This window comes from Lactuca serriola, chromosome 5, assembly GCF_051521515.1.
Source record: "Lactuca serriola cultivar US96UC23 chromosome 5, Lser_US96UC23_V15, whole genome shotgun sequence".
NCBI classification, from domain to species: domain Eukaryota; kingdom Viridiplantae; phylum Streptophyta; class Magnoliopsida; order Asterales; family Asteraceae; genus Lactuca; species Lactuca serriola.
Window position 1 is genome coordinate 236,870,249 of NC_136412.1, and position 26,217 is coordinate 236,896,465.

Consider the following 26,217-nt stretch of genomic DNA (forward strand, 5'->3'; position numbering starts at 1 on the left):
GAATGGTAACAAATAACTAACTTGCTACCAAAATATTGAATGCATTTTAATTTTATTTAACTATTTATTATCTATGTTTATTTGCTGCATGTCTAATTGTAGCCAAACACCATTTATAACGAAATAATAAACAATGACATAACAATTTCCGTAACATAAAAAAAAAGGAAAGATCTACAAATTTGGCATTTATGGTTTGTCGATTTTTGTGTTTACCATGTGGTTCCAAAATTGTATATTTCATCTTTTCAGTAGATGTGATGCTTTTGGTCCATAGTTTTAACGTTCTGATAAATTTTATGAAATGATGATTTTACTATTTTTGTATTAAGTAATTTGCTTTATCTATTATGAAAATAAAAAACACCTACTACATTCACTTTCATATACCCACCTTTTTTTTTTTTTTTTTTTTTTTTTTTTTTTCCTATCTCTCATCGGAAACTCGGTCAATCTAAACTAGGGAGGTGATGGTTTTGGGAGCAGACGGAGCTTGCTTGAAATGACAAAAACTTGTAATTTTTTAACCTAGGGATTGTACGTATAGAAAATGGCAAACTGTATAGTCCAAATATATAGTTTTCTCCAACAAAAAAAATTCGAAAAAAAGAAAAAAGTAAATGTAACAACACAAAATTTATCAAAAATATTGATTAGTTATGAGAATATTAGGCTACTTTGTAACTTTGAATTTGATGTCTTACACATTCCATATCAAAATTTGAAAATTTTCTTATAAACCAACATATTCGAGGAGTCATCACACATGATATGTTGATATTACGCAAATATCGAATCCTTGATACGTTTAATTATTTAAAGCCAAGGAGAATTATGAACGGGTGTGACAACAGATTTAACTTGGAGATATTTGTATAAGCCTTCCATCCCAAATTCTCTTCCAAATCCACTTAATTTATAGCCTCCATACGGGCCATCCGCATCGAACGCCAAATAACAATTGATCCAAACAATACCCGCACGAAGCGATCGTGAAACAGTGTTTGCTATGTTCAAATTGTTTGTTGCTATTCCTGCAGCTAAACCATAGCGTGTTGAATTCGCTCTCTCGATTGCCTCCTCAGTTGTCCTGCAAAGTTTATAGATAAAAATATCATAAACAGATAAAAAAATAAGTACAAACGCTAAAATAAAATCAATATCCTTCGGTTACAATTCTCATTTGGGAATTTAAAATTTTGTTGTGATTATTATTACACATGAACCAGATTCATCGGAAAAAACTCCGATCAATGTGGTCCAAAAATATGGTTCTATCCAAATTCGTTTGATATTTTATCTAGAAATTTAACATTATTATTTACTATTTGCGAACTAGAACTTACTTGAACTTAAAAAGAGAGATTACTGGGCCAAAAATTTCATCTGTAGCAATAAGCATATCATCCTGAAATGCCCGGAAATATCAAAATTGTTAATATGAGTTAATCACACTAATTTTGTATCGTAAATCCGCTTATTTTAATTACCGTAACATTTGTGAAAATCGTTGGCTCGATATAAAATCCCTTATCCCCACAAGGCTTTCCTCCCGTTATCAACGTTGCACCTTGTCTTTTCCCATGTTCGATATACGAAAGGACTTTCTCATATTGTGCCCTATCAACCTATAAATTAAGTCATTAGTTATGATAAAAACATTTTTGGAAAATGATTTCAATTTATCGTTTTTAGAATTACTTGAGGTCCTTGACGAGTGGAAGGATCAAAGGGGTCACCAACTGTTATGTTTTTCGCATTCTTGACAAACTTAGTCACAAATTCATCATAAATTCCTTCTTGGACGAAAATCCTTGAGCTACACACACAAAATTCACCCTACAATAACAAATTTAATGTAATGAAATAGTAGTAAAATGATATAATAAACAAATAAATGAAAGTATAATATTATTTCTTGCAGTTAGTCATTGATTTATGTACCTTGTTAGCAAAACCACCCAGGAGAGCAAGATTAACGACTGAATCAACATCCACATCATCAAAAACTATTAAAGGGGATTTGCCTCCGAGCTCAAGAGACACAGATTTTAAATTACTCATGGCAGCAGCTTGCATCACAAGTCGTCCTACTTCTGATGAGCCTGTGAAACTAACACAATCGATATCCATATGAGAACTAATCGCAGCTCCGGCTGTGGGTCCAAATCCTGTTACCACATTAATCACCCCATCCGGAACACCAGCCTAAATAACCACATTTACATATCAATGTTAATTTTGTAAATATGTATAAATCAAAGTACCTTTTGGTCCTTCCCCTAAAAACGTGGAAAAGTTTATATATAACCATACTTATTTTTATAAATTATTTGTATTAAAACTTAAGGTTATTTCCATAAAAGACCTTATATTCTCATTTTTTTTTCTTTTTAAACCTAATTTTTTTTTCTGAAAAGACCCAATTTTTATGTGTTACTTGTTATTTCAGACCTAGCAGGTCACCAATAGGTAAATTAGGTATTTTTGTTTCATAAAAGACCCTATATTTTGTAGTTGTTTCCATTTTAGACCTAAAATGATTTTTTTCAAAATAAACTCAACTTTAAAATTGGTTATAATCTTCAAGACCAAATATATAGGGTACTTATTGACTACACCGAAAAAGAAAGTATACATATATACACTAAAAATGTTATCTAATCTATTATCTTTTGAGCGAATATAACCTAAAAAAATTGAATTTTTTTTGTCTAAAAGATATAATTAAACTTTATCTTGGATATATATATATATATATATATATATATATATATATATATATATATATATATATATATATATATCATTAAACATGATATATTGTTTATAGAAAATGTTATTATTACCGATAATAAAAAGTTTGATGTTAATGTGATATTTTTTGATAACATGGGTAATACATGGCTAAAAAGAATCTTTTAGTATAATAACAAATTTTTTATTTATAGAAAAAAAAATATGATATAATTTAACAAACTGTATACAAAATAATTTTTTTAGTTTGTCCATTATACTTATTTGGTGAGTTTGGACATATTTCTCTCACTCACTTTTCTATTTTTTTTTGGCCAAATTTTTTAATCAATTTTTTTAGAACAGTTAACAAACTACTCATTATCATACTCCTAAAGCAAAGTCATAAAATATTTTGTACCATTAGCCCATTATTAAATAATATGTTATATCTATATCAAATAAATACATAAAAACAATAATCCTAAACATTATATTAGTTTTGTTTAGATATATGAGATTCAACTTTAAGACTTTCTTAAAAAATGTTAACATCGCATATGAACACATAAAACTATATTTTGGGAATAAAATCGTTTGAGCATAAGTTGAAATCCAAATAACAAGAATGATGCACACTTAAATATCAAAATACGATGGTTGACATTATTAACAATGGTTGGAATGTGGTGAATGAGCAAAACTGACAAAACTATGAAATTTTGTTGTAGAGAAAAAAATTGAATAGTTGGCCTACTACCTCATTTTATTAATCTATCTTATGTATAAATGGTGTTTAGATTAATACATGGTGTTTGTATATCACTGTTATTGAATCTTAAGGATAATCATAATAATTACCAAAATAAAATTTAGGATTTCATTTTAATTTGAAAGGATATAATTACGTTTTTATGCATGAACGAAGTTAAGCTTCATTAAATTGATGTAGTTAAGTACCTTATACAGCTAGTGTTAAAGGTTGTAACAAATTTTAAAGTTGAGTTTATTTTGAAATTAAAAAAAAAAACATTTTAGGTTTAAACTGGAAAAAAAATATAGGGTTTTTTATGAAATGAAAATACTTGATTTCGCTTTTGGTAACCTGCTAGGGTCTAAAATAACAAGTAATAGGTAAAAGTTGGATCTTTTTCAGAAAATAAAAAGGTTTTAGGTCTAAAAAAAAGAATCAAAATATAGGGTCTTTTATGAAAATAACCCTAAAACTTATTTATTGTTAACGTACCAATTTAGCTAGATTTGCACAATAAAGTGCCGAAAGTGGAGACTGTTCGGCTGGTTTTACCACCATGGTGCACCCGGCGGCCATTGCCGGACTAACTTTAAAAAAGAACATTCCTGCAGGGAAGTTCCATGGGATTATGTGCCCAACGACACCAATGGGTTCATGTAATGTGTATCCTTGTAATTGGTTTGACATTTTTAATGTTTTTCCATGTATTTTATCTGCCGCGCCTGCATAATATCTGAAAAATATGTCATTAATCAAATATATCCATAAGTGAAAAAAAACATTAATATGGTGTTTCATTTTTATCTAATGATCTTAGAGTATTGGGTATGACCAATGGTGTTATGAAGCCAACTATTGTCATCTCAGATTTCAACATGTTATAACAAGAAGTGGGGATGGTGTACATATGTTATAACATGTTAAGAAATAGAGATAGAAGAAGAAAGAAAGAATTTGATTGGTTGATGAAAGCAAAAGCCAATCACATTTTTCGTTTTTTCTTGTTGTCATTACAACGAGTTGTGCTTTAACACCCCTTTAACGAGAAATAGGGTGGTGTTCATCTTGTTATGACCAAGTTATGAGATGCAACATCAACAATGATTTTATTTCTCGTTGTCTATACCGTATGCTTTTAATGAATTAAATACTTAATCTTGACAATTATATGTTGTTGATACTGACATAATCCACTTAATAAAATAAGACAAAAAAGCTAAGCTAAATGTATTAAGCAGTAAGTCTTGAAGTATTCGTCAATTTTTTCTCACAATCTCTTTAAAATTGTTTGATTATTTGTTAGAAATATTACTCACTAGGTGTGAGACCCATGTATTACATGAGTTTATTTAAAAAAATTAAATATGAAATTTTAACAATTTGAAAAGTTCGAATTTATAAGAAGAATGAGAAATTTTTTGAATTATTAAAATTAAAGAAACTTTAATGTATTGAATACATTAGATATATAAACCCTTTGTAATAAATACGTTACATATATATTACCATACATATTAAATGTGAAATTTTAATAAAATGAAACAATAAAATGACAAGTGGAAAATAGAAAATTTAGAAAATTTAGAAAATCTAGAAAATGACATGTGTACAAATAAATGAGAAGATGACATGTGACAAAAAACATTCATTTATTATAGTAGACTAGGTGTGAGACCCATATATTACATGGGTTTAATTAAAAAAATAAGTATAAAATTTTAACAATTTAAAAAATTTGGATTTATAAGAAAATGAGAAAAATTTTGAATTATTAAAATTAATGAGACTTTAATGTATTCAATACATTACATATATAAACCCTTTCAAATAAATATTTTACATATATATTAACTTACATATTAAATGTTGAATTTTAATTTAATAAAATGAAAAATACAATAAAATGACAAGTAAAAAATAGAAAATTTAAAAATGTTAGAAAATATCATGTGTCCAAACGAAGGAGAAGATGACATGTGGCAAAAAAAACCTTCATTTATTATAGTAGATTCAATTATAGATTCCTAGGAGTCAAAAAAAAAATGTTTGAAAATTACACAAATACGAAGACATACCTAAGTACACTTGCTCCAAAGGGTATGTCCCTCGCTTTCCCGTAGGTCAGTACCTTGCCAGCATCAATGGCGTCCAATAATGCTAATTCTTCGATATTTTCTTCAACTAAATTCACAAATTTCATCATAATCCTTCCTCTTTCCTGTTAAAATATCAACATCTAAACCGATTATTATTATTTATTTAATCCGATAATAACTGAAATTTTTTAAAGTAATTCTTACCGATCCCGACATGCGAGGCCAAGGGCCATGATCGAAGGCTGCACGAGCAGCCTTAACAGCCAAATCAATATCCTCTTTATCTCCTTCAGCAATATTCGCAATCACTTCTTCTGTTCTTGGATCAATCGTCTCAAACGTTTTCCCTATCTCACAAATTTTTCATCAAGTTAAAAACGAAACTGTTGTAACTAATCATCGAAATAAGTGGGAATTAACTACCTGAGATAGAATCGACGAATTCTCCATTGATGAAAAGCTTGGTGAATTTGATATTGGGGAGTTTGACTGAAGATTTAGAGTCGCCATTGCTGTGTGTATCTGACATTTTTTTTTTCTTGTTGTTGTTCTTCAGTGGTAGCTGCTAATGGCTGCAATTAGTGGAGGAGACGATATGGTTTTTAACGGTGGAAAATTTTCGTGTATAAGATAAAGATCCCATTTGCCGTTGGATCTCGATGCCGATGTTAACTATTTTTGTCGCAGCATTAAGCAAAACGGAAGCATATTTAGTTGGCTTTCAAACAAAAAGTTGTTTCAAATCATGTTGTCGGATATGAATAAGTTAACTTTGGCTGTGATTTTTTGTGATTTTTATGTATTAAATTTTTTTCAACAATTAAATGTTGTTAGTGTAGGGTTAGGGCTTAAACCAAGACCTTTAGGGTTTGGTATTGTCTTTATATTCCTTTGTCATTTTCATTTGAAAGATGCACAAGTTAACAAGCTATGATGTTAACATGATATGAGAAATTTAGGTTAAACCATCTTGCCTTATGTTCATATTGTATATAACTTATTTCTATATTAACAATATACTACACCGTTTTATTACTTAGACAATCTTCGATTATAACCAAAAATTACACAATCAATGATCCAAATCATATTCTAATGATCATGAAACAATTTCCAAAGATCATTTTTCATAAATTTTGTCATTTTTTATCTATTTATCCTTTTTCATTAAAATTCAATATACCGACTTCATTTAAATTTTTAAGGATGTTACACAACTATTTTTTCCTTAAAGGTAATTCATTATTTCTAATTAAATGTGTTATGTTAAAATAAATTATTTTTTATGTATCCTCACATTTAAATAGAAAACATTAACCAATAATATTTTGTTTACAAAATCCAACCGAATTATAAATCGGTTGGTTTAGATCGGATTTAACTTTAGTTCAAACTATTCAGATTTGTGTTTCAAAAACCAAAATTAATTTGGATTCACTCATTTGGATAAATTCAAACCGATCATTTCCAACGAACACCCCTAAATCATATAATCATATAAAGCCATTGGTAAACCAAAGAATTACTAAATATTGCCTAGATACGTTTACTAATCAAACAAAGCCGTCTAATACATATAATCATATTGCCTCTGATACGTTTAGTATCAAACAAAGCCGAATAATACAAGTTCTAATATTATATCTATTATAACAAACTATAGAACTTATCATTTAATCCCAACAATCGATCATAAGTCTTTAAAATGTAATCCACGTATTGACGTATATTATTATTAATAAAAGCCAATATATATAGTTCTAATATTATTTTCCATGTTATTGAAAATTCGGCAATTGATTTATGTATCAATCACTTGGGAAACCGGCCAAGATATCAGGCAAACTTATACATATATACAACCTATTTAGAAAATATATTGTCCAATACTTTAACAAGTTTCTACTAACCTTTTTTGTTCTTATTTAACAGTAGATGTCGATAAGATCAACATGTATTATGTATATATGTATTATGTCCATCTTGATCCCACATCAAGCATGTATTGCATCTTATTAGATTCCTATAATTAGGATAATGACTTAAAAGGGCAATATATTTTTCGATTTGTACATATTTGTCTTTTGAGTTTTTTTCGTCCATATTTATCCCCTTCAACTTGTTAAATTGTACACATAACCGGTTACTCCAGGTTAACTGGGAAAAATGACTTAGTAGGATAATATATTTCTCATTTTGTACACATTTAGTCATTAATATTTTTGTACTTATTTAGTACTTATGAATGATTTCTTTAGGTTTTTCTCACGACATTTTACGTTGAACAATCATTGATGTGTTGTTTGAGGTTGTTGATGCATATGTTCATCACGATCTCGATTGTTTGGTTGCGTAGGTCTTGTGGTTTGGCTTAGGTCTTGTGTTTAGAACGTTGTAACTTCTTCATACGATATCAAATTTTAATGATCTTTATATCCATTTGTTCTTTTTTCGAGTCCACTACAACTTTCGTTAAGATTACTCTGGTTAAAATGTAATACATTTTTACTTACAATTAATTTTATTAGAAAAAACATTCACACATGCATTCATAAAAACGTATGGATATAAAGATCGTAAGTAAAAATATATTCTTTTTAACTGGAGTAATATAAACAAAAGTATAGTAGTCTAAAATACGAACACATAGATATAAAAATAGTTAAAATCCGACATCGTATGAAGAAGTTATGACATTCAAAACACATGACCTAAGCAACCAAGTAGTCGATATCGTGATGGACATAAACATCAAAATCTCCAAACACCTCATTAGTGATTGTCTCACATAAGATGTAATGGAAAAAACCTAAAGAAATCATTCATAAGTACCGAATGTGTATAAAAACACAAATGACTTATTTTGCAACTAAAAAAATATGAATGACTAAATGTGTACAAAGTGAGAAATACATTATCCTATTAAGTGATTTTTATCGGCTAACCTGAGGTAGCCGGTCATATGGACTGAATTTGTATAGTTGAACAAGTTAAAGAGATAATGTGGACGAAAAAAACACATTGACCAAATGTGTACAAACCAAAAATATATTACTATTTTAAGTCATTATCTCCTATAATTAACTACTGGCGGATTTAATTGGTTTGCAGGGGTAGCTCATAGAAGTGTTAAAATTATTATAGCCTCTTTTTTTTATTAATGCAGATCCTAACAAAAAATGGCACATCAGTTAGCCCATCTATTACTTGCATTATTGGGTGATATTTTTCTTTAGTTAGCCCATCTATTACTTGTATTATTGGGTGATATTTTTCTTTATATATTGCATTTATTTAGTTTCAGTTAAAAATAACTATAACAAATGATAAAAACAATTGACTAGTTAGCTCTCTTGTCAATTTGTCATTATAATGATATATTTGGTACAGCCGCACATGTATATTGATTGGTTGATATGGCTTAAGTATGTATGACAGTCTTGATCTTGTATTTATATACGAGAGTTTTCGCTCCATTTACATTTTTTTTAAATATATGTTTTCAATATAATGAGTCAAATAGGTAACATAAAACCAATAATTGAAATGGAAACAAAAGATGTATTTTTAGAGGTGAGCATTTGGACTAGACCGGATCGGTTTCGTAGAATTTTATGGACGTTGGACCAGATTGGTTTGAGGCTAACCGGGTCCGTGGTGTCCAGGTTCAGTTTTTCCGGTTCTTATACTCGTTGAACTGATACAACTTTAGGTGCATATGGTACTACTCATTATATGAATATGTTTTTGTGTTTGATAGAGTACAACTCGATAAAAATATAATTGTTTGTTTGATTGATGATTTTATATAACTTGCAAAATTAATTAATGACATTATCTATAATACTATAATTTGCAAAATTAATTTTCCAAATAAAAGCAACTAACACATAAATCAAGTTCACCAACAAAAGTTCAAATTCTTAACACAAACACACAAAAGTAATGACCGTGATACCAAAAATCATAGTTTAAACTTCAAATTCAATCCAACTAAAAAATGTCATAATCTAATCTTCCATTATTGTTGAAAAGCTGAAATATTTCAGCTTTGATATCTTAACTTTGAAAGATTGTAATTCATTGAATATAATACAAAAAACAACAAAATTATAGTATAAAATCATGTACAAACTCCAAATTACATGTTGGAAAAAACTAGATGCCGATCTTACTTAAAACGAATGAGATATGTTTGTTTAAAGATTTTTACAAAATACAAAATTTTAAAATTATAGCTGAAATATTCCAGGTTTGATATCTCAACTCTGAAGGATTGTAATTCATTGAATATAACACAAAAAACGTAAAAGTTATAGTCTAAAATCATGCACTCTTACACGTTGGAATAAATCGCATGTCAATCTAACTTAAAACGAATGAGATATGCTTGGTTAAAGATTTTTTTGTTTTTTGTTTTAAATAATCTTGTCCAAAACCCTGTTTTTACTCGTAATCAGCTGGACCAGATCGGTAAAAATACCGGACCGATTTTGATTAATTCCTAGAATCGAGAACTGGTCCGGGGTCCAAAAAAGGGTACGGGTCCAGGTTCGGTCCACCAATCAAAATGCTCAACCCTAATTTTTAGTATGCTACCTCTTCAATTGATCAAGTAAAAATAAATAACCGTTATATAAATTATTCATAAGTAGTAAAAGCGTAGGAACAGAAAGTGTTTGAGATCAAACAACATTACAAGACCCAAATTGTTATTTCGATGAAAATTGCTAAATTTAACTTGTTACTTTACCGGTCAATCCATACATTTAATCATAACAGTTGAAAGAGGTTTTTTTTCATAATAAAATAGGTAATAATTTTATGAATGATGCAATGATTTGTAGTGTAATGAAAAAATAATAAATAAATAAATAACACTTATAGATGTTAAAATTGAAAAAAAATAATATATCACTTTCAAAAAATAAATAAATAAAGAGATCAATTTTAAAATGTAATATATACATTATATCTAATGAAATCATAATATTTTTTTTTATTTTGTTATCTTATTATATCGGAAAAATGTTTTGGTGCTACCTCTAACAAAAATTTCTGGAAATTTCTGGTTCCGACCGAGAGGGCTATAACCACATTCAAAGTTCCATTAAAGGCAAAGAGATAATGGCTTACGCACCAGTAGCATGATCCATATAATCACAATCCGGCACATTTCATATTCGATCAAATTCAACCCCATTTCATCCACTTTTTTAGTTTTTTCCATTGTTCGTACTTTAGAAATTTCCATTTTGCCACTTTACTTCAATAAATTCTCATTTGTCTTTCATTTTAGTTTCTCATGACACTTAACCTATAGGTGGCAATCGTATCGTGTTGTGTCGAAACACTAAACGGGTTGAAAGTGTTTGGCCCTAACCTGACCCATTTATGTGTCGTGTCAACCCGTTTATTTTCATGTCGAGTTCGTGTCGGGTTTCAGGTTAGGGCTGTACCTTGAAATATGTCATGTCATGTGAGGTTAAAAGATTGAGCATGTTGAAAGAGTAGGAATTGGGTAAGTGCAAAGTAAAAACTAATAGTTTGGAGGCAGAATAGATGAAGTCATAGCAAGTTCAGATGACAAATATAAAAGAGTGGGAGTTGGGGAGGTGGATGACAAGTTCATGAGGATGTGAGAGTCGTGAAAGAGATTGGGTAGTTTGGAAGAGAGTAGAAAAACTGAAATGAAGTTTTGATCTAGACGGGTAAGTCATTTCAACATTAAAAAACAATTCAATTTGAATGTTTTTTTTTTACTTATGGTTTTGGTTTTGTATCTTTCTAGATTATTTAAATAATTCAAAAAAACTTGCATATAAATAAACGGGTCATTGTCGAGTCATATTCGAGTTGAAATTCTCAACCCTAACCTCACCCATTTAATTTTCGTGTCGTGTCGTGTCAACCCGTTTATTTAAACGGGTTGAAATATCTAACTCAAACCCGTTTGTTTTGTGTCGGGTTCGTGTCGAGTCAATTTTTGCTACCTCTTAACCCCTTTTACGTTAATTTAATCGCCACTTAAACCCATTTTAATTAATTAGGATATAGTTTAAGTCTTATTAATACCTTCTTATTTCATCATTTGCATGTAATTAATATATTTTTTTAATGTTTTAGTTAAGTTTTATCATTTTTAGTATTAAAACGCTTAACCCTGAATTGTGAGTGTTACAACAATTCAAAAATACGATTCACAAAGCTTTATTGTTGTAGGTTCAAACACAATTTCATATTTCTGGAAAACCTTTCAAACAATTCTGGAAAAACGATTTTGATTTCAGGAACGTGTTGATCCCTTCAAACGATTTTGATTTCAAGGTTTTTGTTTTAGGTTTTCAAGAACACGATTCTAAATTTCAAGGGTTTTTGCTATGCGAATTTTGGAACATGATCCACGAAAAATTTAAATTTGGCCAAATAAGATGGAACCCTACAAAGCCCACTATTATCTGTTGTATTGATACTTTTTTGTACAATTTCAACAAACTCATTAGTATATCGAGTTCAAAAATAATTAGTATATCAAGTTCAAAAATAAATTTAATGCCTAAATATATACAACAAAATCTAAAGTTAATTACTATCACAAATCATTATCCAGTAAATTAATATTATGTGATTACTGTTAGAAATAAGAATTAGGCCAATTAAAAGAGCCAAATTAAAAAAGACAAGGCTGGGCTATAGCTTATAGCTATACAATATAATGGGTAGTGGGCTTTAAGCCTTTAGGTAACTATGTTCGATTGAAGTTAAAAATTATGAAGGTTTGAGCAAAAATTCAAAATTATGTCTAAAATACAAGTTTTACAAATACGTGAGGTTTTTTTTAACTGAATCTCATTTCATATTTTATGAAGATTTATAAATTATATTGAATGTTTAGAAGTGAAATATAATAAGCAAATAAATTTGATACATTAGAATTTAATAAAGAAAACAAAAAGAAAGTAAGAGGAAATAAACAAAAAAAAGGGGTATGTTATTATGTTATGCCCCTCTCTTGCCACATTTTTACGAGACTCAAATATTGTTATCGTGCTTAGTTTATTTATTACGAAATATTGTCTTTCTTTTTACTAATTTATACAACAAATTTTCACATTACGCGGTTGACAAAAACTATTTAAACAAATTTTAACAACTTACACAAGTTACAAACGAAATGTTGCATATTTTCATTTTAGAAATAAAAAATCACATACTTCGTTTAAATACCACATTATTACATAAATCAAAGCAATATGAAACGCCCTTGCCCAAACAATTATTTACCCATATACAATCATTCAAAATTCAAAGGGCTATGTTGTATTTTTTTTTAATATTATTTTATTTGCCCCCAAGTATTATTTTTCTTAATATCTTGTGTTATATTTGATTATATTACCATAATTATAGATGTTGAAGGTTTGACCTAAAAACATAAAATCAGTTTGAAAATTCATCACATAAAAGCACTCGGCAATATTAAATTAACCAAACCAAACCCTATTCCAACAAATTCACGAATCTGTCACAAAAAAATAAAGATTTGAAAGAATCTTATTCCTCTAATCGGGAATTAATCGTATAAATTTAATATGAAACTCGAAACAACAAACAAATAATTACAAAAATTAATGAACCAGATATGTGATTGCGAGAGCAACAAGCAGAAGGAGATAAGCAATCCCTTGATCGATCGCAGCACCATCGTTAGACATCGGAGCAGGGGAAGGAGCGAATTCTTGAGCTTGATTAACTTCAAAAACAGCCATGAACATGAAACCAATCAACGCTACGACAATCGATCTGGTCGAATTCACCATCTTCAAATCGAATTTCAACTAATATCAGTGAGTTGATTCTGGGTTTTGATATCGTGGGGTGTGTGTGAAATATGAATGATGATGGGTGGTTTGAGATTTGGGGGTGAGTTTAAATAATGGGAGATTTGGTGAGAAGAAGAAGAAGAAGAAGAAGAAGAAGTGAAATTTCGTAAGGTGAGAGGCACGCGTAAAGGAAGGGAGGTGCGATTAAGTTGACTGGCGGCCAGCGGATTGACTCGATTCTTACGCGAATGGGACATCAAAAAGGAAACCATAAAATTCCATACGCCAATTGTCATTAATTGCAAGTTTAAGCCTAAACAATATCTTAAAAAAATATTTTTAGTTCATTTTTAATAAAAAAAAAATAACTAAAATTAGAATTTTAGAATTTATGTAATAAATTTATATTAAGATTATAACTATATTACAACTATTTTTGCTAAATATTTATATGTAAGTATATAAGCTATTGCTTTATATGGCTATATTTTGTTGAACATAAAAGATGTAACAAGTTTAATTTTGTTTAAGTTATATTATGAACAAAATCTAAAAAAGTCGATTAATACAGAATGTTCTTATGTAGCTAATCAATCATTACTAACGGAGGGTCAAACTTCAATATTCTTTAAAAAGGGTTATTCGGTTTATGTTATGTAGTGAGTAAGTTTATTTTAACCTTTAAAACCATTTATTTGCATAAGTTAGAACTTAAATCAATAATCAAAATTTCAAATCTTATTTTCCACGACTAAAACAAGTTTTCTAATCACAATTTCTTAAAAAAAAAAAGCAAATAAGGTAACACTAATTGAAAATTATAGAATAACTTTTGACAAACTCATTAGAATAAAATAAATACCATATATAACAAATAAAATCAAGTTAAGTACTTCGTATTATAGATATGGTTACCGAAAGACAAAATTGCAAAAATGGTCCCTGTGGTTGGCAAAATTATGTAGTTTTGGTCCAAAACGAAATGTTGGTGCACCACTAGTCCAATTTTAGATACCTTGTGTGGTTTTGGTCCCTATGGTTGTATTTTCTTGTGTTTTTGGTCCACATCCCACCTAAAATGACTAATATGCCCCTTAAATAATTATATTTTAACTTATTTAATTTATTTTTTATTCTTATAATAAAATAAAAAACAAAAACAAAATAAAACCACCCCTCTCTCTCTCTCAACACCATCATCGGACCACCCATTCCAATTAAGTCACACCCCACCACACCCCTAAAATAAGACCACCATCACCACCACTCTGACGGCGACTCTGTTACCCTAGCTCTGGTGGCGGCTTCCATTGCGAGATCCACAACAAGATACATGATACGACGGCGAGACATCTAGATGGCATTAACAAACTTAGGCTCAAAACAATTGGAATCACAAAATCAAGTGAAAGATTCAGCTGAAGAACCCTAAATTTGTCGTTATCGACCACCCGGAACAACTGGACTATCACCACCATCAATCGTCGTCACGTTCCCCACGGTTGCTCGATTTCTACACCATTGTTTGATTTTAGCTCGAATTAGGAGGGCAATTTCAATCTCAGATCCTTGAAATTGACTTAAATTGAATTCGTATCCTCTTATCCTCATCTTGTTCGAAAGAAGTAGAAGTTGATATGGGAGAAGGAGGTCGGGGAAGTAGAACCCTGGCCCTCAACTCTCTTTTGCTCTGATTGCGTCGCCACCATCAACCTCACATGTTCCCTTCAAGCTACCTTTTGCAACATCGGCCATTCGATAACAAAATCGACATCAATCGACATTTCAATGCATAGAACAATTTTGTGGTTCAAGACCACCTCTGGAGAAAGATGGATCTATGGTTCAACATCCACCATTTTCTTTAAATCCGTCGATTTTTCAACGTTTTGGTTTGATTTTTTAGGCAAATGGTGGTGGTGAATGGTTATCAGGTTAGGGAAGGAGAGGTGATGGTGGGGGGAGATGGAGGTGGTCGGGCAGTCGGCAGCGAACGGTGGTGACGAATGGAGATGATGCAGGAGGAGTGAGAAAGAATGATTGTGTATGTTCTTAAGGGGATGGTGGAGAACAAGGATGGTAGCAGGTGGATGGTGGTGGTAAACGGCGATGATGAAAGGCGGATGGTGGTAGTGAACGAAAATGGTAGTAGGCGGATCGTGGTTGTGAATGATAATGGTGGGATATGTTGGATGTTCTTGAGAGGGTAGCATCTGGAGGGTGTTCTTAAGAGAGAGAGAGAGAGAGAGAGAGAGAGAGAGAGAGAGAGAGAGAGAGACTTTTAATAATTAAAAACAATAATATAAATATAAAAAATAAAAAATACAATTATAAAGGGCATAATAGTCATTTTAAGTGTACAGGGACCAAAAACACTAAAAAGATCAAATTTTGGACCAACCGTGCACCAACATTTCGCTTTGGACCAAAAATGCAGAAATTTGAAAACCATAGGGACCATTTTTGCAATTTTGTATAACCGAAATTAATCAAATAGATAACCTTATTAAATATAATATTAAATGTTTATAAACAAAAACTATAACCACTGTCCTAATCCAGTGAAATAGCCCAACAACCAATTGTCTCTACAGATCGTTGAATTTTAAGAATGATGAATAATCTCATATATTTCTTTTGTAACAATCTCAAATCGATGGTTCATTATCCATAATCCTTAAAATCTACAGTTTTTTTTCCCTTTTTATTTTTATTTTTTTTGGTTCTAAATGCTTTGTAGCTCTTGTTATTTTTTATTTATTTTTATTTTTGTTAAAGAATTACACATTTTTAATATACAAAATAGTAACATAATATTTGGACGATGGGTTTTGAAACAAAAATGCTGGATACAGTTAAATACTAATTGTTAAATGTTAAGTTTATGAATTTGGGTATTATATGTGCAATGATTTTCATAGTTAAGAGCAATAATATTTGGCTTTAATACATGTTTTATTATTAACAATAATAGAAGTTTAGTGTTCTTTCATGACCACATTTTAATAAACCGTAGTTTGAAATGGACACATTATTAAACTCATACATAAAAATTAAAAACCAGTTTTGAGATACCCTCAACAAATATCTCAATAATAAAATAATTATAACGAAACAATTATAGAAAGAGAACAAAAGTCGTGCCACGTGGATAACTGAAAGATCGACCATTGACAAGAATTTCTAGAACCACATCATATTCAAACTTCGTTGATTAATCAAAACTGTCCTGATTTGGCCACTTGCATATTCGGCTTTGTTTTTTTATAAGATAAATCTTTGTTTTTTAGATTTTTGAAAATCAATTAATCAGTCTTTACAAAAAGAATTATATCTGAAATTTGAAAATACATCATTTATATCTATATTTTTTATTTTATTTGTTTTAATTCTTAGTTTGAAAATACATTATTAACCCATTTTTGAGTCCAATGAATAGATGCATATAATATAATCATCAAATATGATTAATATTTTTTGAATATCGTACTGTATATCAAAACAATTAAACAAATAATTTTTGGTGATATTAACAAGTATTGTTAGAAAAACGTGTACCATGAGGCATGAGGCATGATTAATGATCATCAACTAGTTTAATGATACAAGCCACCTTAAATTGCATTTAATATTTTAGCCTTTTAGGCTTTCAGCAGCCTTTGCAGGGGCCACACGTGGATCATGGACTTCGATGGGGCCTGCTTATCAAACTATATCACTGGTGTAGTTGGGCCTTCGCCGGGCCTCTTGTAACCGAGACGATTATTAAAAATAAAACTGTTTATAAATTTTTAATGTTTATTTTTTTATTATGAACTAAGATTTGATTTGTATACAGTAATTTTTTATAGTTCATAATAATATAGGTTTTAGAAAGTTATATAATATAAAAATCATACAATACTTTGAAGTAGGATAAGCAAAATCCGGAATACTAAGACGACAATTCTTATTAAACCAACGAAAAATAAAAAGAAAGACAACACATATATAATTGTATATAGTTACAAGACTCGTGTGGCTCTCATAGCATTTTTGAAAACAAAGTTGTTCGCCAAATTTTCATAATCAATATTTTTCAATCTGTCATTCTTAATAGCTATTATTGTCGATACATTAAGTCTTTCTTGTGACATTGTGGACCATAAGTATGACTTTAACAATTTTAATTTTGAGAAATTTCTTTCTGCATATTTCATTGTTGTTGGAATTTTCAGCAATACTTTATATGCAATAATTACATTAGGAAAACAACACAACTTAAGTGCGACTTTTAGTTCCATTACAACACAACTTAAGTTCTTTCTCATCAGAATCCTTCTATTTTTTGGGAACAAAAAACCTATATTTTTTGCATACTCTTTGTATTGTTTAAATCTTGTTTTAAGAGAAACCTTCATTTGATCAACAATATATAAAAAACAATTAACTTTAAAATTATCCTCGACTAAAAATACGACATCTTGATTACTTGAATTCTCATCAAATATTTTTTTTCTACTTGAGGGAAAACCAGATCAATATTCGTTTTAGTGGAAAGTTCTTTAGCATCACCAATCGCTTTAGCGTACCTTATTTCTCTAAACTCCTCGAATTATTCAATCAAGATATTCACTTCTTTAATAACAACATCAAGAAACATATCGTTTGATTGTAAATTGTGTTGACCAAGTTCAGAGTATATAATATTTGATACCAAAGGACTATTGATACCAGAAACTCAAAATCACCAAGCTCATTTTTTGCAAGCGATATAACTTCACTTTGTATTTTAGCATCGTTGTCTTTTTCTGCAACTTCAAGTAAAGCACTTCTAAAATTTGAAAGTTGTGGTCTAACAACCCTCACACTATCGACACGACTTTCCAAAGCAAGTGGCAAACAATGACTTAGGAGTCAAACCTTTAACATTGTCTTTCAAAATTTGCTATCTTTTCGTAGAAATGGAAAATATTGAATAGACACGTTGTATGACTCCAAAAAACACTATAGCTTTATCACACATGTTAGCCATGTCACATAGTACAAGATTAAGACTATGGAAACCACATGGACTATAAAATGCTCTAGTATTTATGTCTAAAAATCTCTTTTGAACTCATTCATGTTTTCCTCTCATGTTTGATTTGTTGTCATAGCCTTGTCCATGCATATCATCAATATAAAGACCAAGAGATGTTAATTCACCACATGTAAAATCAAAGAGCCCTTTACCGGTGGTATCATCAACATTTAAAAAACCTAAAAAAAGTTTCTTCAATGATGACATAATTAGAGGAGAAATTTACGTACATCACTATTAAAGACATCTGTTATTAGTGACTGGTATCAGGGGTACAATCAAATATGATAGGGTAATAATTTTCTGTCTTTATCGTTTTAATAATTTGTCACTTGATTTCATGAGATAGAGAAAATATCAACTCATTTTGGATGGTACAACCATGATAATGTACATAGATGACATCATTTGTTGTATGGCGCATATGCTCTTTCATAATCGGGTCAAACTTTACAAACATCTCAATCGCTCCCAAAAATTCCGCGTTGCTTTTTTGATACAAATTCTTTTTTCTTTTTTCCATGAAATGTAAGTTATATTTAGCAAGATATTCCACAAGTGCAATTATTCTCAAAGGAACTTATTTCCAACGATCCATTTCTTTCTTAAATTTTCCGTATGCCACTTTATCAACTATTTCATTATTTTTCAATCTTTGATGCATTTCAAACCAAGTGGCCATATTTGTGAGATGATCTCAACCAACTTCATGTTTTTTAAGTCTACTACAAAAATGTTGCCAATACGTATAACCTTCATTAGCCAATTGATCTCTGTGAGCTCTTTTCTAAATATTTTTGTAACGCCCCAAAATTCATAACCAAAAATTTCATTTTTAAGCTCATCAAATGTTAAAATAAACCATATTGTTTTTCTCAAAACCATGTAAACATAAAATAGTTTAGTTGTGCTATCCAACGATACATATAAATCATCATCAGAGATATAATCCCAAAATCACTAATGCGGAAAATCATGGTGTGATGCGATGCGATCAAGTCGGTCCCTTCCCCTTCGAGCTGGAAGTACTTGAAACCGAAACTAAAACCATAAGCACAAAGCTTACTGAGTTCCCCCACCATACCACATAAAAACAATAAACATAATGTCAGAGATATCTTGGTGCCCGACCTACCTTGCTGAGCATACCTGGGTGCTCAACCTACTCATGTCAGACATACCAGGGTGTCCGACCTACCCCTATCAAGCATACATGGGTGCCCGACCTACCCATCGGTTTTATTCCAACCAATTACGGGGTCTATTTCACCCCTACCACTACCACATAAATCATGTATATCACACATAAGCATCAAATAATACATACCATCTTAATAATTATCAAGAAGACAATTATTAATCAATACTAGTGGGTTGACATTCGTGTCTTCGAACCACAGGTTCAAGAAGACAATTATTAAGCCATACCAATACCTGGGTGCTCAACCTATCCATGTTAGACATAATCATACATACTTACAAAGCTAGCATTTTTTCTTGAATCTCATGCATTAGAAACCCCCATAAAAATTTGTCAACACCTCATGCATTTGAAACCCCCACACCCTTTCACCTTCAAAGTAATTAATCACACAAAATCTCATTCCAAGAAAATCACACACTTTATAAGTTCAACACATCATGCATTTGAAACCCCCACACCCTTTAACCTTCATTATATATGTAGTTATATTAGTATATATTTCTTACAAAAAGTCATTATTTGGTTGAAGATATAATGATTCAAAAGTTTTCATATAATTAAAGCATTCACGGTTCAAATATGATGATTTGAAGAAATGGTTTATGTCGCATCGATAGTAATTGTAATGTGATTTTTTATTTAAACCAAAACAAATGAAGCTTTTCTATTCATTCTTTATATTCAATTTCTCATTTGACATTTATAATATCTTTCTCATTCTTCTTTTTCAAGAAAAACATTTTGATTGCAAGTTAGTGAAGAATTTTCATCAAGTTTCTAAGGTTGAATGGTATTCAATAAAAAAAGAAGATTCAGAAAAGGAATATAGTTTTTTTTTTGTTTGAGCAATGTAGACTAATGTTAGTTTTTCTTTTGATTTAAACGTATATTTATGTAACATTTTTATTTATATATTTAACCACCCAATGTTCTTATTTATTTGATTGTAGCTTTTCTATTTTGATTATGTGTATTTTCTATTATTTTTTGTCGGGTTTTCCTACACAACATATTTACAAGACAATATTTAAAAGATAACATAATTTTTAACATTTGATATGTAATTATGATGACTTATCATGACATGTTCTTCATATGAAAGTAATTTATCCATATTACTACGACAATAATTATATATGACATTTACGAAAATATATATATCATATGTGATTTGTTTAACATATAGATATGCTCCTATGTATGTTATAAATTTATAATTAAATATCTTTATGTTTAATAATTGAAGGGATTAAAATGATGCATCAAAACCAATTATTTAGACGAATATAATAATAATAATAATAATAATAATAATAATAATAATAATAATAATAATAATATTAATAATAACAACAACAACAACAACAACAATAATAATAATAATAATAATAATAATAATAATAATAATAATAAATACACATTTCCATGTACTATATTCATTTGAAACCCACACTACAACTCAAAAGTTTTCTAATTTATATATATTTATTAGTTAAAACTCAATAGTTTTTAACTTATGATTATTAATTAGTAATCAATAATAACTTTTTATTTTCCTTTCTTTTATAAGGTTGTAATGTGTTGCTCATTAAAAACATTAATGTATTTGAAGAGATTTATGATTTAAATATGAAAAGTTAATATAAATGTTTTAGTGTTTTTATATTATTAAAAGTTGTAATGCTTATTTTTCATATTTTTTATTATTCGTTGTATATATATCTTTTTTAATACCAATGTTATAATAGATGTTTTTGTATTTTTATGTTACTAAAAGTTGTAGTTCATATTTTTGTTCATAAATTTTGTTACACGTTATATATATATATATAGATTATCATACGTTTGATATATAATTTACAAAATTTTAAACGGTTTATAAAATTATCAGATAATTGTATATATCACGATGACTTAAAAATTAAAACTACAATCATCATACTATATTATAAATGAAGTATTTTTTTTCTTTCACCACATTCATTTTAAACTACCAACTTTTCATATTTCCATACAATATATTTAATTTATTAGCTTAAATATGCTTTTAGCTGTAAACATTATCATAAATGGAAGAATTTGTGACTTATCAATATGATATACTTAATTTGTTAACTTAAATATATAGTTAAATAAATAACTTACATTAATATATTAAATAAACTTAAAAATTTAGTGTAAAATTTAAAACCTAAATTAAAATATCAAATCATGTTTAAAAAATTGCAAAATATATATATATATATATATATATATATATATATATATATATATATATATATTAACATAGTTAAACGGCAAACATTAAATATAATAATAATAATAATAAACCTAAATTGATGAATCGAATTAACTAAAAGGTGTCTGAAAATTATATTCTAACAATATATTTTTAACCTGCGCCGTGCAACGTGCGGGAATTTGTCTAGTAAATGAATAAATTTATTCTTTTATTGACAAGTGTCACAATATCAGAAATCCCCATTAATATTATATGCCACATGTCAACCTATTAATTCTCCATTTTAAATTTTAAATTTTAAATTTCCCACTCTAATTATATTAAATTAATAATTGATTTTTCATTTCAAATTTGACACTCTAATTACATTAAATTAATAACATTAGAATAAGAAATAAAATAAAATTATAAGATGATATAAATACATATATTTATTTAAATCAACGATTATATTTTATATAACTATAAAAATATCTCTTAATTAATAGTTGATTTGAAATAATTGATTAATAATTTTAAGTTTTTATTATGAAAGTTTAATTAATTTTATAACCGTGGTTCTTACAGGTTATTAACTAGTATATATATATATATATATATATATATATATATATATATATATATATATATATATATATATATATATATATATGTCATCTTTTCTCTTCAAATAGAAACCAAAAGACAAACATGGCTATAAATCGAGGGGGCGTAACCGGCCATGGAGTCACAATCCCATCTAAGAAATCCTAATTAATAATGTAAAGAAAGCATCATATTCCAAACATATACCCACCACCAAACCATATCTTAAAAAGGATCATTTTTATCACATTCATTTCATTATATTTGCAAGATCTTCAAGATTGCTTTTATTATGCTAAATGGATCATAATATTTTAGAAAATGTCATATATGTACATACAAACACATGCCAATACATGAGAGTATTGCCAATACTCATCTAATAAAAAATTTAGATGCTTAAAAGTGTATGGATTATAATAAAACGAGTATTTTAGTGTTAAACTCTAAGTGATATTGTCTTTTAAGTTATAGCCCATGCCTCATTGTTGTAATATATTACAATAACCTTAACATGTTGTCTTGAACTAAATTTATTCTATTATTTGGACCTACAAAAAAGTGTAACCTTTTCAACCATCCCTTATAAGTCATTAGTCATTACCTATAGTTGGCAAAATTGGCTTGGACGGGTTGACTAAAACGTTAAACATAATGAAGCTACGTTGAGTTTCATTGATTCATTATTTTTTATTAGACAACTTTTTATTTTATTATTTTTTGGAACACCTTAAAACTATTATGTAGCAAGAAGATAGCAAAATGAATAGAAAATTACAAGAAATAAAAAACCAACATTGAGTTTTGTAATCAAGAAACCCTTTTGATTTTAAGTTAATGATTTCTATGAATAGGCCAACAAAATGAATGATAATTTATTCTATCATAAATGGAATCCTTCCGGTTGTTTCGAGTGCCAAAACGTTGCATTCCTATAGTTCCAAATCACCCAAATGGTCGTCAAAAAAATCACATTGCATCCATCAAAGTTTTTGAATCTATCGACATACGTATATAAATCAATAACATACCCTGTAATAGGAATCACAAGATCCCACAAACGACCACCATAGAACCAATGAACAAATGAACCACATTCTCGAGGTGATTAAGAGAAAGACAGATTCTCGAGTCCAAATCAACACCTATATTAACCGAAATAGTTCTAGTTGACACCCGTTTCAATAAAATCATCCATAGCAAAATGTTAATCTTTTGGGAATAATTGTTGTTCAGGGTAAAGCCTCACTGAAGCAGGAGAAAAGCCGCTTGCTAAATTAAACATCATGGAAGAAACAAAAACGAAGATTAAAAGATTCGCGAGAGTATGCGAGTTATGAATCTTCGACAGAAGAAATACGCGGATAAACGCCAAAAACTAATAGAATTTCAAATTGGAGATATTGTAACGCTAAAATATCTTCGTGTAAAAGAATAATACGTTTAGGGAAGCGTGGAAAGTTGTGTTCCCGATTTATTGGAACTTTTCATGTTCAACAATGTGTTGGAGATGTTGCTTATCGTTTAGATCTTTCGGAGGAACTATAAGGAATACAAAATGTTTTTCATGTGTCGCAATTACGAAATACATTGTATGACGAGACACAATAAGTGTCACTATCAGAAATTGAAATAGATGAGAAATTGAGGTATCCATATGTTAGATGCTTTTCATGCATCCATTTTGTAGTTTACTCCATAAAAGTGCATTGCATTTAGGTTTAAACTCATGCATTTTGCATACTTTTCGGGATTTTTCATGATGCAATTCCATTCACACACTTTTTTGATATTTCAGGGACTTTTGAAGGTTGGATCTTAGTTGAGGTGAAGAATAAGAGATTTAGATGAAGTTTCAGGACTTGTGGAGCATCGAGGAGGAACATATCAAAGAAATGAAGACTTTTGCTTTTTAGAGGTTTACACGGTCGTGTAAATGTTTACACGGGCCATGTAAACAAAGTCTCTCGAGCTTTGTACTTTGAAAGCCTAGCTAATTTTCGCAGTTTACTTTTTGCATTTACATGGCCATGTAAACGTGGTCACGAGTTTAAAACAGTTTTTCTTCTTTCTAAAAAGGAGCAACCGGTTCCAAAAAAAGGGGGGTCGATTTTGTGAGTTGTAGAGGCGATTTTGGGGAGCATTTTGAAGGCAATTTTGTTGCTTGAAAACACTTGGTAACATTTGATTTCATTTTGTAAGAACTTTAATTTCATTTTCTAGATTTGTGATCTTGTTCTAGTCATGAGTGGCTAGAACCCTAGTTTCTCCAACTTCATGTCTTGACTTTTTAGTTGTGATTTCAATCATATGATTTGATGTTTGCTTTTAATTCCTACCTAGTGAATTTGATTTTGTTTCAATTGAATATTTGATTCTAATTGTGATTCTTATTGGCCATTTGAATTAGGGTTAGGTCATTCAAGTTATCTAATTGCAATATTCGTAATCGTTTTGTGAATTAGACTACGTAACAAACACTAAATTGATTTTCATTGAATGAATTTAGTGTAAACCTTATTCACGTACTCTTACGCTCCCAAGCTTGTGAGGAGTATTGGGTGTTGTTGGGAACATGCACATAAATCTTATTGCAATCTTTTGATTTCTATCTAAGAGCTTGTTTAGACTTAAATTAGAAGGTTAGGTTATTTTCAAAGAGCTAGTTTTGAATTTGACAACTTGGTGAATGGGAAGTGTTAGAGCTTGTTAACACTTTCAAGTACCAACTTAGGTGGAATTTAGTAGATATCATTTCATCCTTGGAATCACATTGATAAATTGTCTTGCATAAAGTTGGAGTTCTCACAAATCCTGAATTTGTTTCATTTGATCATTTACTTATTGCTTTATTCTTTTGTTTAAATCATTGCATACCAACCCCCCATTTATGTGACCATTATTGTACCTTCTGCAAAAAGGTATAAACATTTGTTTCGTGTCTCTGTGGATCGACCCTGCTTACCTTGTATTACATTTTCAATGCAAAGTAACAGTGTTTTTGGAGTCATTTGTACCCCTTTATTTGTTGGGTTTGACACGCCCTTCAAATTGGCGCCGTTGCCCGGGACACGGTGTTACTAATTGTTTATGTCAAGATTTTTGTGAGCAGGTACATCTCTATAAAAAAAACACAAAAAAAATAAAAAATTTGGCTCGGAAATGAAAACTCCTTTCATTAAAGACCAAGTTTCTGAGCTAGCCCAGATAGTTATGATGATTGAAAATGACTAAAGTGTGCAGCCTACACCTATTCCTCGCGATTTTTGCACTCAAAGTGGACATCATACCGATATGTGTCCATATTTACAAGGAGAATGGGAAGAAGTGCAAGAAAAGGGAAGCTACTACTGGCCAAACCAATGGAGTTATGATCAACCTCAACATGATCAATGGTGGGAAAATAACTAAGCTTGGGGAAACAACGAATGCCAAAACCCATACCATGCTTGGGGAAATGACCAATACCAACTAACTCCACAGTTCCAACAACTATATCCTCCACCTCCCCCAACAAACTGAAATTTCGATCATGTCCTTGGAAGACATTGTCAAAAGCATTGCCACTACTACCCAAATCTTCCAGGAAACAACCAAAGCTAGCCTCAAAAGCTTAGAGAAACAATTTGCACAACTTACTCAATCTGTGAGTATAATGGAAGCTCAAGGAAAATTACCATTGCAAACTGAAGAGGACCCAAGGCATATCGTTTCT

At 29.6% G+C, this 26,217-nt stretch overlaps 1 protein-coding gene across 2 annotated transcripts; it reads right to left on the reverse strand.

The window, feature by feature from the left end:
- Positions 1–636: 636 nt before the first annotated feature.
- LOC145053768 (aldehyde dehydrogenase family 2 member C4-like) lies at positions 637–6,253 on the reverse strand. Of its 2 annotated transcripts, XM_079001864.1 has the most exons (9): positions 6,010–6,253; positions 5,791–5,933; positions 5,566–5,708; positions 3,983–4,223; positions 1,945–2,208; positions 1,702–1,839; positions 1,491–1,628; positions 1,347–1,408; positions 637–1,090 (listed from the first exon to the last, which is right to left on the reverse strand). In XM_079001864.1, the coding sequence occupies exons 1-9, from the start codon at positions 6,113–6,115 to the stop codon at positions 817–819; spliced, it is 1,509 nt and encodes a 502-aa protein (XP_078857990.1). In that variant the 5' UTR covers positions 6,116–6,253; the 3' UTR covers positions 637–816. The 2 variants fall into 2 exon arrangements, with proteins under 2 accessions (XP_078857990.1, XP_078857991.1); XM_079001865.1 differs by lacking the exon at positions 6,010–6,253 and having other exon boundaries at positions 5,566–5,726; positions 5,791–5,927.
- Between the last annotated feature and the right edge of the window lie 19,964 nt (positions 6,254–26,217).